The 12900-nt window shown below is 30.6% G+C and overlaps 3 protein-coding genes and 1 long non-coding RNA gene across 4 annotated transcripts; 2 read left to right on the top strand and 2 right to left on the bottom strand.

Annotated features, from left to right (window-relative positions):
* Positions 1-4269: 4269 nt before the first annotated feature.
* Nf-yc (nuclear factor Y-box C) lies at positions 4270-5936 on the bottom strand. Its single transcript, XM_072011708.1, has 5 exons — positions 5750-5936; positions 5449-5581; positions 4901-5368; positions 4654-4827; positions 4270-4571 (listed from the first exon to the last, which is right to left on the bottom strand). The coding sequence occupies exons 1-5, from the start codon at positions 5770-5772 to the stop codon at positions 4398-4400; spliced, it is 972 nt and encodes a 323-aa protein (XP_071867809.1). The 5' UTR covers positions 5773-5936; the 3' UTR covers positions 4270-4397.
* Positions 5937-6010: 74 nt separating this feature from the next.
* Positions 6011-8358, top strand: LOC139991715 (uncharacterized). Its single transcript, XR_011800893.1, has 2 exons — positions 6011-7311; positions 7502-8358. It is a non-coding gene; the product is annotated as an uncharacterized lncRNA (long non-coding RNA).
* Ift52 (intraflagellar transport 52) lies at positions 7358-9974 on the bottom strand. Its single transcript, XM_072011578.1, has 6 exons — positions 9421-9974; positions 9118-9335; positions 8931-9039; positions 8542-8824; positions 8215-8463; positions 7358-8141 (listed from the first exon to the last, which is right to left on the bottom strand). Exons 1-6 carry the CDS (start codon positions 9558-9560, stop codon positions 7872-7874), a joined length of 1269 nt encoding a protein of 422 aa, XP_071867679.1. The 5' UTR covers positions 9561-9974; the 3' UTR covers positions 7358-7871.
* A 268-nt stretch (positions 9975-10242) lies between these two features.
* Trf (TATA-box binding protein-related factor) lies at positions 10243-11849 on the top strand. Its single transcript, XM_072011836.1, has 5 exons — positions 10243-10439; positions 10515-10621; positions 10806-11049; positions 11131-11329; positions 11415-11849. Exons 1-5 carry the CDS (start codon positions 10341-10343, stop codon positions 11489-11491), a joined length of 726 nt encoding a protein of 241 aa, XP_071867937.1. The 5' UTR covers positions 10243-10340; the 3' UTR covers positions 11492-11849.
* Positions 11850-12900: the final 1051 nt, after the last annotated feature.

Raw genomic sequence — 12900 nt, 5'->3', positions numbered from 1 at the left:
AGTATAATATGAAAAAATTGTAATTGGTGTGCATGGTTTTTCGTCTCAATTTTGTCATACATCTTTTTCTAATATAGAAAATTTTCATAGTTTACTAAAGTGAGAGCAAGATTGAAATATAGAAATTCGAGATTAGCAACGGAGTTAGATAGATACTTAATGTTTTCAATATTATCCAAAATCATGATTTTTGGGGTTAGCTTTAAAAAATAATCTTAAAATTAACGTTGAAGAACGTAGCGTAACATGAAATGTGAGATAAAGAAGAATGTGCTCGAATACGGGATAAAGCAGAATGTGCAGCGGTTGCTTTATTATCTCGCTCTCATCCCTGATACGTAATATTTCTCGTATCAAAGTGCATACGGTGGCGAATATGATTAAGTGAATTCGTTTCCACATGACGTTTATTTGTCAGAAAAAGCGTCGAACACGCTTTTCAACGCTGTATAGTATCTGTAAATAGTAAACAAAAGATCAACTGAAGTACAAAAGCGATCTCGATCAGGGGGGGGCCGTCTAGAAACGACAAAGGGGATTAGTATTTTTACATAATAACGGATAAGTGCAGCAGGGTCGGATAGGTATGTCTAATCTGACCGTTGTTTTACAGTACACTGGATAACAGGAATCTTTACCGAATTTCAGGTTAATCAGAGACATGCTTTTTTTAAGCATCCTCGAAGAACATTTGGATGGGAAGTTCGTCTTATTTGAAATAGTTTTTAAATATACGCTTAATTACTTTTTCTCCTAAATAGGTATTGTTAATCTTCTACTTAGGATATTTAAATGTTAGTTTAATAGTTCAAAAGTTAAATAGATTATGAATTGCATCACAGTAAAATCAAAGCACAATAGCATCTTCTATAAAATATTTTCCCCCAAAATTTACAAATCAATAAATTATAGATATACTCATATAAATTTATACTTTTATAAGTATAATTAAAATAATGAAATATCTAAATGAAGAATTGTATTACTTACTAAATATTATAACAGATAGTATACTCTAAATATTTTATTTGTCTTTACATATTACATGTACATTATAAATGTATAAAAATCCACAGTCTGCAAGTTAAATTCAATTGACGTTAACCAATCTACAGCTTATGTTCACACAATAATTCCAGCGTCGAATATACCGTACCTATGTGCCGATAAGAATCAAGTCGTACAGCATCTCTTAGAAGAAGGAAAAAGAAAGAGAAGGAACTACGTAACCGTGCGCCACGGTGGCCCACGGGAACAAATGCAATATAACTCGCGAAGCGTTACGCGAAATGGATGTCGTCGAGTTTCCCCAAGAGTCGTTCGACGGAGATCGAAGGTAATAAAGAGAGGCACGTAAAGGAGACATGGCGTCGACATCCTGTGGGTTGGTCGAGGCAGTCGTTGCCTCAGTAGTGAAAAAGGAGGCGGTATGGGGGTTAGTACGTTTATGATATAATGGCACCGTGATGCCATATACGCTCGCGAGGAACCTTTGTGTACAGATAAATAAGACGGCGTGCGAGTAAGTACGGTACGAGTCTTGAAGTATGCGGGAGGCTTGTGGTCTATCTCTCTACGTATAAATGAGTATGCTCCAATGTGCGCGTTCGACCACCCAAGGGTGTACACACTGACTCCAGTACTCGAGGAAAAAATGCACGAGTACGGGTTGGAATATTTACTTTTGTCAAGGCCCAGGTATGTACATATGCCGAAACAAACTGACTTTCGCCGGAGAGGACTCGATTGCCCATTTCGGCAGGCATATTGACGAAAACCTAATCGCTATTGTTTTTTCATCGGTAACAAGGGTACGCCTTTGTAAGAACTAGTTCTTTTTATTAAAATAATTATATAGGAGCGTAATTTTATCTTTTTTTTTTTTTAAATTTATAAGAATATTCTGAGAATTGTAATTACAATTGATGTGATAATTTTTAAATGGACCAAAATTTTGTGTTGTGTTGAGTATTGAAGAAACTTAAAATTGTAATTTTATGTAGTATCAAAGTTGATTAAAACACCATATGAAAAAAAAAAGAATTGCGAGGAAAGAATAATTATCGACAAGTTTCGCAACTGAAGTTCATTGAACTTTACTATAATTTTTCTTTTTTATAGAAAAAGTTTATAACAAGTGTCATAACGCAGTATTGTTATAATTGCATTACTAATAAAAAATTAAAAATAAACTTGATATACATATTTTAATTGTAAAATATATTTACGTGTGTATAAGTGCATCATTTTAGATGAAATATTAAGCACAAGGAACTGCCATAAATCTAGTTTGGAGAAAAATGTGAAAGTGCCTTCCTTCTTTTTTCGTTTAAAAAGGTGGTCTTTTGTTTCTCGTCGAACGACACATCTTTACGATAAGATCCTGCTAAAATAAGTGCACACACGTGTAGAGATCCTGCGGGTGAGTTCAGCCCCAGCTAAGTAAGCGAGATATTTCTTTCTCTTTCTTGTGTATGTGTATGTGGGGGTGGGGTTCGAGCGCACACACATTGGTAGATTCGTCTAGGTAGGTATGTATGAACGTATGTTAGCTTATATTGGGTGTGCTATTCGAAAATGTCAATTCATGTTGCGGATATAATTTACTACTTCGAGAGTAGCCAGTTAGAAAGGCAAAAGTTTTATGATTATACGTCCTAGAAATCCCAGAATTAGTGATAGCAATAAAATTGTTCGTTAAGAGCAGAACGAATGGAAAATTTTGTCAATGTTGAAAAGTTTTTTCAAACATAAATGATTTATTTGTCTTATTTGATTTTTTACAAAAATTTGATTGATAAATTTTGTTGTATAATATTTAATACGTACGTTTAATTAATACGTTATGGTGTTGCTATAGTTCGCAGTATCGGGGATTAAGTCACGAATTTTAAGCGCGCTTGCGAATGTCGCTCTTAATTAACAGCGTGAGCATAAATCATAAACGAGATGGCAAGCTAATTTTCGGACACCCTGTGTGCATGTAACGCAGGCGCAGGCAGCTGTCACCTTACACCCATGGAGGAGGCATGGGCTGCGGCGGCCATTCTCAACTTATCTCTAGGATCTTTGTAAACATGTCGTGAAATCCGAGTATTCAAGCAGTGGCGTAGATCGCGAGGTGGAAAGACCCATCGAAGCGTTCTCGAAGTAAGAATTAAAATCTCCGGAGAGTACGTTTGAGACTGCAACATTGCGCGCACGAGGTTTCCCTGGCAACCAGAACCATGGTGGCAACGTCTCTAAATGGAGCACGTCTTTGTTCCGTGCTAATAAAAGGACTTCAGGACGTGCCACCATCCTCTTTACCCTCTTCCTCATCTCTTAGTCTTCCTGCTTGGGCAATCATCCTTCCGTTATTCTCCGTAGCGATGGAAATATTCATCAAGCTATAATAATTTGATAATGATAATTCGATATTTTTGGTTTATGTAACAATGATCTTTTATGATTTCGGAAATGTATAATAAATTTCTATGTAAGCATTTTTCTGATGCGTTTTGCCAATATTTGGTCTTTAATTTTTTAATTACGAAGATATATGAATTAATGATTAATATTTTACAATTTAATATTAATAGAATTATATTTATTATAATCATGAAAAATAACTAATTACATATAAGGAATTTCGATTTCCTAAACATTCTCTTATAACATTTTTAAATTACGTTATATTTATGAAATATTTTCCTAGTTTATTATATTGTATGATTGAGCAATCAAAAACTATTTAACACAATTTGCATTTGGATAAATTTCAATATATTTATAACTATGTGACGTTTCGGAACTGTTGAAGGCTCCGAGCTCAAGACTTGCCAGACAAGAACCGCAGCAACGTGAAACATAATACAAGTTGCACCAGCCAGTCCTAAGCTCAGCCATGCGAAGCAGCCAGCGGCTAAGGAACGCGACGTACGAATCAGATTACATCTTACGTTGGCTGCTTATCTTTATTCTTCACTTTACTTCGCTTCAATTCACTTCATTTCGCTTCAGTGACAATCCTTCGATCGGCATCTTATAACCGCTCCGCGATATATATTCGTTCTTGAAAACAGCTCTCCAAGTAGTTAAATGATCACAAAATTTCACTTTTATCGAAAAATGCTTTAGTTGCTAAGTTTTAAACCATATAATACTTCTGGTATAAGCTTATAATTTTAAATCTATCTAAATGAAATATATAGATTCATAAATTTGTTAATATTTAATTTTGTTTTTGCGATATTGTGGTTTAATAAGGAAATAAGTTATAAAACGCTCTTTTTAGGAATAATTTAAAAAAAATTTTATTCCTTACCATACAAGCTTATTTTTATTATTTCATCCGGTTTCTTTCTTTAGAATTATATAGTACTAATTATTAAATAGTCCTTAAAATTAATTAATATTTATTCATTGTCAGTTCCACTAGCTTGTAGAAAGACGGGTGCTTGAGCACCTTGCGCAACCTGTATCAGTTGAGGTTGAGCTTGTATGGGAGCAGTTTGAATTATGATTGGTTGGTTACTTCCACCTTGTACTTGCATACGAATCATCTGAAGTTGTTGAGGCGTTAATTGTATCTAAAATCATAGATGAAATTGAATAAATAAACATATATAGATTAATAATAAACTCTTATTAGTCACTAAAAAATATACATACTGGAATTTGTTGAATTTCTCCACTAGGTGTTACAATTTGTTGTACAATTTGTATTCCCCCAGTTTGTGTTGTAGGTGTTTGTTGAGCTTGCTGTAATTGTATAATCTGTTGACCTGATGATTGTTGTGGATTTTGCACTGTTACTGTTTGTGCTGTACTTGCAGTTGTACTTTCCTGTAATTAAAGTATACAATTAATAAATATAATTTTGTTTAATGGAATTAAAATATTTTACAAAAATATATACCTGTTCTACAGGACTACCAATGTTGATTGTTTGTATTTGTCCAGTAGAAGGTTGTACAATTTGTATAGGTTGTGTAGTAGCGTTATTACTTTGTACATTTTGGTTAGCAGAGGCTTGTTGCTGTGCTAATTGAAAATAGTAATGTACTTGATCTGAGTTCATAGAAGTACGAACTGTACTTTCAGTTTGTGCTTTACTTTGTTTCAATTCATCTCTAGGCACTATATCAATTAGAAAATCAAATTGATCATACTTAGTTATTGCCATTGCTATATCATTTCTTTGGAGAGTACGTCTTTTATTATCTTCTGTATGTACCCATGCCCTTAATGTTAGTTCATGTATAAAGATTTCTGCTGCTTTAGAGAATAACATAGGAGCCTCTGCGCTTATCATTTTTACATCACCATCCAGTTTCATTATCTTTTTTATCCTAGCCAATGGCAATGATTGTGTTTTTAGATCCATCTATGAATTCAATAGTAAATAAAAATAGAAATATGTAATAATTATATTATAACATATATGATATCGAAATTGTTATTTACCGTAGTAATTTTTTTAATTTCTTCTGTGACCTTAGGCCAAAACTGAGTCAAAGCTTGTTGAGCCTCAGAATTACCAGGTGATGCAATTTGTAAGTCTCCATTTGAATCACCTTCAACTTCACTATCTTGGTTGCTAGATAAGTGTATATAAAGTAATAAGTAATACACTCATTTATATTACAATATTATAATGTATTTAATATACAATACATTATATTTTTATAAAATAACGTGTTACTTTTTGCTTACAAAAACGAGCCACATATAACCTAATAATATACAAATAAACAGTTTTACTTACGCATTTACAAAGAATACCGACATCCTTTATAAATATTGTCGAAATGATATAAAACAAAATATTTTAAACTATGAAAATCATACTGTCGTTTAAAATTAACACTATGTAAACTACAAATGTTGTAGTTGATTCTTAACAAATTCACATACAATTATTATTTGCACCAGTGAATATACCGTCATGATGATCAATTTTATTCTACTTTGAATTTTAGTATATTGACGACAGATGGCATTGATGTGCAGATTCATGGTTTGTGTATATATTCCTAGCGAGGTGTTAGGATGCAGCGTGGATTTATCAGCTTATCTGTTTCACTCAAGTCTGGCGGGTGTATACTTTGTTTGTTGTGTAGTTTTTAATTTTGAGATTTGTGCACAAATGAGGATAAAATCATTTAAGTATGAATAACCCAGGTATGCTATCTTTAATTTCTTAACGACGCGTGTAGTTTTTTGTCTGTAATGTATAATATAAAAACGTTATGAGCTCAGAATATGCGGCTTGCTGGAAATAAGTCACAATGTCGTAGATGTTTGTATACAACAAAGAAAAACTGTTCCATACTAAGGTCAAGATGATAACACACTCTGTTAATATATTTAGAAATTGCTCAGTAGTTCATGATCTATCAACGAGTAAAGATTACAGTACAATATTATATAAATTTGTAAGTATGGGACGCGGAAAAAAATTAAACGAGTCTGAAAAAAAGCAAATTCTTGAACTAAAACAGTAACAGTTATCAGTAGCAATAATATCGATAGTAATAATAAGAAGTCGTAGAGTAATACACAATTTCTTAAAAAATGTTGAAGATTATGGCAAAAAGAAAAGTACTGATCGGCTGTCATCGTTATCCGATCGTGATAAGCGAGCAATTTTGCGTGTAGCTTTCAACTCGCAGTTAACAACGAAGCAAATAATGGAAAAATCTAGTGTTAGTGCCAGTGTTTCAAGTGTTCGTCGAGTTCTACTATCTTACTAAGATATTAAGAGGCTAAAATTGAAAAAGAAACCTTCGTTAATAACGAAACACAAAGCAGAACGTTTATGCTTTGCAAAAGAAAGAATGCATTGGAAAAAGAAATGTAGAAGGGTACTATTTTCAGACGAAAAAGATTCAACTTGGATGGTCCTGATGGGTTCCAATATTATTTTTATTACACAAGAAAAGAGACAATGTCAGCAATTCGACGACAAATGGGAGGAGGCAGCGTGATGGTTTGAGCCGGCATCGGTTATTTCGGCAAGACAAGTATCAAGTTCATCGATGAGAGAATGAATAGTGTCTGATAATTACATCTTTCAACAAGATAATGCACATGTACACACATCAAGATTGGTCCAATCATATTTTAAAGAAAGTAATATCTCTATTTTGCTGTGGCCTGCACGCTCCCCGGACCATAATATTATTGAAAATTGCAGAACTTGTTCACGGCGTATACGCGAATGGGATACGTTGAGTCAAAATTATATTTAGAAACTATATAAATTGATACCAACTCGTGTAATAGAAGTAATAGAAAATAAAGGGGGATGTACTCATTATTAAATAAGTATATATATTTGATAAGTAATTATTGTTAGTTTAATTTATGTTGATTATTATTTTCTTATTGTATATGGGTTATCATTTCGTTCTTAAAACAATTTTTTATGTTATACACTAAACCTCATAATATTTTTAATTATTTTCAATGAACCGCATATTCTGAGCTCATAATGTTTTGATATTATACGTTACAGATGAAAAACTTTACACATTTTATTGAGAAATTAAAGATGGCACACCTAGGTTATCTTTTTGACGAGGAGTGTAATATGATTATTAGGTATGAATAAATAGTTAAATCATAAAGATTAAATCAAGAAAATCAGTCATACCCTTTTTTTTATGTTAGGTTGGAGGCTAGGTGCTATAAAGTCAATAAATATGTATTGCTCTAATTTCTACTTTTATGAAATTAAATTTTGCAATAAGGAAGAATTAAATATAATTAAAGATAATTAAAGATTTTAACTAGTAAAAAATAATCTCACAATTGTATATATATCTGTACATTTATATTATAAAAGTAGGATGAGAAATACACAATATATACAATTTTTAATATTCTCATTCATGCATAGCTTTGTAACTACAAATACTTTGAAAAACTGCATTTAATACTTCTTTAGCTGTATGGGTGTCAGAATTACTTATTCTAACAATACTTCCAAATTCACGAATGTAATGATCTAATTCCGCGTCTTTGGATAAAGTTTTTGTTGCCATATATTTATTTGTTAATTGTGATAATTTCAATAAATCAGAACTGAAAGCTTCATCTAAATCAAATAATTCCAAAGCTGGTGGTGGTAATTCTTGGAAACTTGGTGGAAATACCTTCATAAATAAATTTTTATGTCATAATTCTTATTTAAGATGAATAATTGTAATAAACAATAATAGATTTTACCGAAGCTTGTGTGGCTGGTAATGGGGCCTCAAAATGTGGTGGAATTAGACTAAGTGGTTCATGTTTTACGCCAAGCACTTCATAAGCCTTTATACAAACTGGTATCATGTCTAAGTTTATTGAATAAAGATGATGTTTAAATAATTTGGTATAATCATGAGGATTATCCATTATATCCATATCTTGAGTGCATACTTTTGGATTATCAGCTTGTTGTGTTATATCTGGTATAAAATTATATTCCCAGAACTACATAAATAATATTGTCATTGATAACTATAAATAATCATTTTAAATTTCAGTAACTATTGTAATATAGAAACTTACATCTATATCATCCATTTGAGATTCTTTGATTACAATATCTTTTGATTCAAAAAAGTCGAAAATCATTTGTCTTAGTGAATCATTTTTTTCTTTTTCAATATATGTATCGGTTAACATTCTTGAAGAACCTAAAACAAGTAATTTTCCACCATTGTGTTCATTATAATGAAAAGCAGAAATAGGTCTATTTGTTGGAATTGCTAGTGATCCACTTGATAACGCAACTATTGATGGCTGTACTACATTTAAAGTTGCACCATATGGATATAAAAAGTTCATGTCTCTGAAATAAGATAAATTAAAAATAAATTATTATTATCATTTTTGTGTAGTAAACCAATTGAATCAAATAAATAAATTAAACAATATTTTGTATTTATGTGATTTACATGTATTCATTGCTATTTCTTAGAAATATAGATTTATTTGACATTCCTTGAGAAATTAAACATTCCTTTGGATGCATTGTTTGGCTGTAACTCATGCGTATAACACTATCTAAAAATTAAATAATAAGCAAGAGTATGTAAATGTTTTTTAATTTCACTTTCATTTAAGACTTTTACAATGAAATACCATTGTTCACCATTATGCCAAATTCTTCCAATAAAAAGTTTACATTAGTATTTGATTTTTTTTCACCACCTTCGCCTAGCATAACTAAAACATGTCCACCAGAATTTAAGAACGTTCTAATAGAATTCATTTCTAATTCTGTAAATTTATTTCGTGGACCAGGCAATACTAGTATTTTGCACGTCGATAACAATTCCTCTGTTAAAATATCGTTGTTTCTGAAATATAACAATAATTGTTAAAGGCATTTTGTTTTTAATTAAATTTAAGTATAACCACAATATATAAGTAGTAATGCATTACTCGACGAATTTCCATTTTGATTTCAACTTTCTTTGGAGTATTTTAAATTCTTCGTTCATTTTCCTTTCATTTTTTGACGCATCAAAAATAATGACATTTAAATTATTGTTGCTATCACTGCCGCCAAAAATTGAGCTCATAGCGATTGTCACTTTATTATTATGAATTGAATAAGTATCAATAAATAAATTTCAAAACGATTCTTAATAACCCCCTTTTATTCTTTTTATCGCATTATTAATCAAAGATTTACTTAGAAATATATGCTTATACACAATTTCTTGTTGTTAATGGCAACCAGGAACATATCAAACTTTTAAATGTAATTGGTTGACAGTATAGATATACATCAGAGCCGTATATATTAAAAAACATTAATTTTACAATGATTCATAATATTCTATTAAACAGTTAAACAATAAATATAAAAAAAATGAATCTTAATTATTTTTATTACATTTGGGAAATATTTGTAAAATTATTTTGGAAAATATAAAAAGAAGGAAGTTCGAGCATTTTAAGTTATCCATATTTAAAAAAAAAATCACTTGACTTAGATTCAGAGGGAAAATAATTTTGAAAATGATATTAAAAATTATTTAGAGAAATAGGGAGAAAATTCAAACACTTCTAGATTAAAAATAAAAGAGTCATTTATTTTTTGTAATTTACAATTACGAGCAGATTTACAGGTATTTTACAAATTGTATATGTATGTATGTAATTTCAGGTAATACATATGTAAATACGATAAGTTTCATGAATGGACAAAATGCATCTAAAGATCAGCTGACTACATATAGGGTAGATGGCGTCATAATATAGTAGGTGACAGCATAATTGTGAGCAGTGTTCAAAATGGTTGGTGATCCGCATGATTGTGAGTATTTTGTATTCATTTAAGAGTTAGTTCACACAAAATGACTGCGATTGTACAAGAAGATAATGAGTTAAAGAAGTTACTGGGTAGCCCTGCAAAAAATGCTGGGGAGGATAACTTGATGGGTCCACCGCAAACGGTAAATTAATAAATATGTTCATACAGTGTGCACTTGTTCTTATATTCTTCTTTTTACTCTTATATTTTATTCCAGACTAATGTTCCGCGACCAAGTACATCACAAAATTTGAACCCCCAATCACTGATAAATCCAATGACTCCAGCTAATAGTACAAAAGAAGTGATAGAACCATGTTTACAGTAACATAATTATTAGAATTATAAATCTTTCCTATCTTTATAAAAATTATCCTTTATGCGTGTGAATAAATTTTATAAGGGATAAATAAATTTAATGTCCCTTAAATAAAAATGATTATTATTTTATTTAAAATTTAAAAATAGATGTATGATATATAGCGAAACTTTTTTCTTTTTCTTTCAGAAATGTAGTTTCTACAGTCAATTTAGGCATACAATTACCACTTATGTACATAAATACAAGGACGAGAAATTCTGAATATAATCCAGCAAGATTTACGGGTTTGGTCATGAGAATTAGAAATCCTAGAGCTACTGCATTGATTTTTCATTCAGGGAAATTAGTGTGTACAGGAGCTAGATGCGAAGAGGACTCTTTTCTAGCAACAAGGAAGTTTGCAAGAATAATTCAGAAGCTAGGTTTTACAGTAAGAAGTATTATATAGTGTATGCTAAATAGACAAAAAAGTAATAAATTAATATTTTATTTTTATTATATGTTGTTGCAGGTCAAGTTTTATAATTTTAAAATACAAAATATAGTTGCTACATGCGATTTAAAATTTCCAATTAAACTAGAAAATTTAAATCATATACATGGTCAATTTTCTAGTTATGAACCTGAGCTTTATCCAGGTCTTATATATAGAATGGTATCACCAAGAGTGGTATTGCTTATATTTGTAAATGGTAAAATTGTATTAACAGGTGAGAATGAATTAAAATGTTGCTTTTTAATCATTCTTCTTTTTTATTATTAAGACCATTCTAAATACACATAATAATATTTTAGGAGCAAAGAATCGAGCTGAACTCCAGGATGCACTAAACAATATATATCCAATACTGAAAAGTTTTAGGAAGCAATAACAGAATTTTCAATATTTTAAGCTACTTTTTACGTTAATATACGATTTGTATAAGAACAATTAAATTTATTTTAACTGATATATATATATAAATATACCTTAACTGATTTAGTTTAATTGAATCAAATTGATGTAACTTTAACTTATTTATTAGTAGCGGATTTTATTGTAGTGATACTATATGCTTGTAATTATTGAATAAATTTTAATGGATTTTGTGCAGTAAATTAATTGTACAATTTATATAAAAACTGTACAAATGATATAGCATATAAATATATAATATGCTAAATTAACGTTCTTGAAATAGTTTACATATTTTGTATGTATAGAAATAAATGCGATGCATCACTTTAAAATACATATATATTTTTGAATATTGTAAATAATAAGGATAATACATGATTTTACATTACTGTGAAAATAAAGTACAACTGATAAGTACATAATATATTTATAAAATTCTTATCTTACAGATATAGCTCAAACGTTAAGTGTGTTATCGAAAAAAAGATATTACAAATATATTTTATAGATAGATCAATTATCTAACATTTATAAACATAATTGTCAATACTTATTATCTTGAGAAACAGCAATAGTATTCTAGATTCTAGAGAATTTGTGGATTAATAGAAATTTAGTAATTAATTTTTAGGAGCAGAATATACATGTCGGGTCGTCCTTGGAAAACGGGGCGTGTAATGAGTCTTGCTGCGAGTTGTCCGTAGTTGTCTTATACCAGATGATGTCTATTTATGGGAATGTATTACAGAAGTTAACAAGTGATATCGATGATTGAGTGATCGAGATGTCGATGACGAAGAATTTAGGTTCAATAACGAATACACGGTCAACGGGATGACAAGTGTGATTTTTAACTTGACGCATGTGTTCCCTGTACTAGTCGAACTTATCGGATTGAGCGTCAGTCCAAGTGGAACTGCCCTTATATACTCCTCTCTGCATTTCTCTGTATTTCTCAGGTCCATCCCTGTTTTTAAGGAGAGTTATTTAATTACTTTATATCTCTGTTAGGTACACGTCTCTCCCGTGACTGTGGCTACGTTCAGTGACCCATTATGTCACTTCGAGCCTAAGCCCACTGTCATAAATCTCGGATAATCATATTGACTTAATTCATAAACAGTTATTTCTCAGTTTTATTGTTTAAGTACGGCTATAATAAAAAGTCTGGACTAAAGTATTGAGGACTTTCCCAAACATTCCGAAAGAAAGGCTCCAGTGTCCTTTCATCTCCGACATATATATTTCTTCAAAATATAACACATTTAGAATATTTAATATATCTCTTGTTTAATATATGTACACTGATTTGAAGTCGTTACTCTGCATTAAAATTAGTAATATGATATTAAAATATTTATGTAATCTTATTTAGCACCAGGT

The sequence above is a fragment of the Bombus fervidus genome, chromosome 1, assembly GCF_041682495.2.
Source record: "Bombus fervidus isolate BK054 chromosome 1, iyBomFerv1, whole genome shotgun sequence".
Classification (NCBI taxonomy): Eukaryota; Metazoa; Arthropoda; class Insecta; order Hymenoptera; family Apidae; genus Bombus; species Bombus fervidus.
This window is presented reverse-complemented; position numbering and strand designations above follow the sequence as displayed.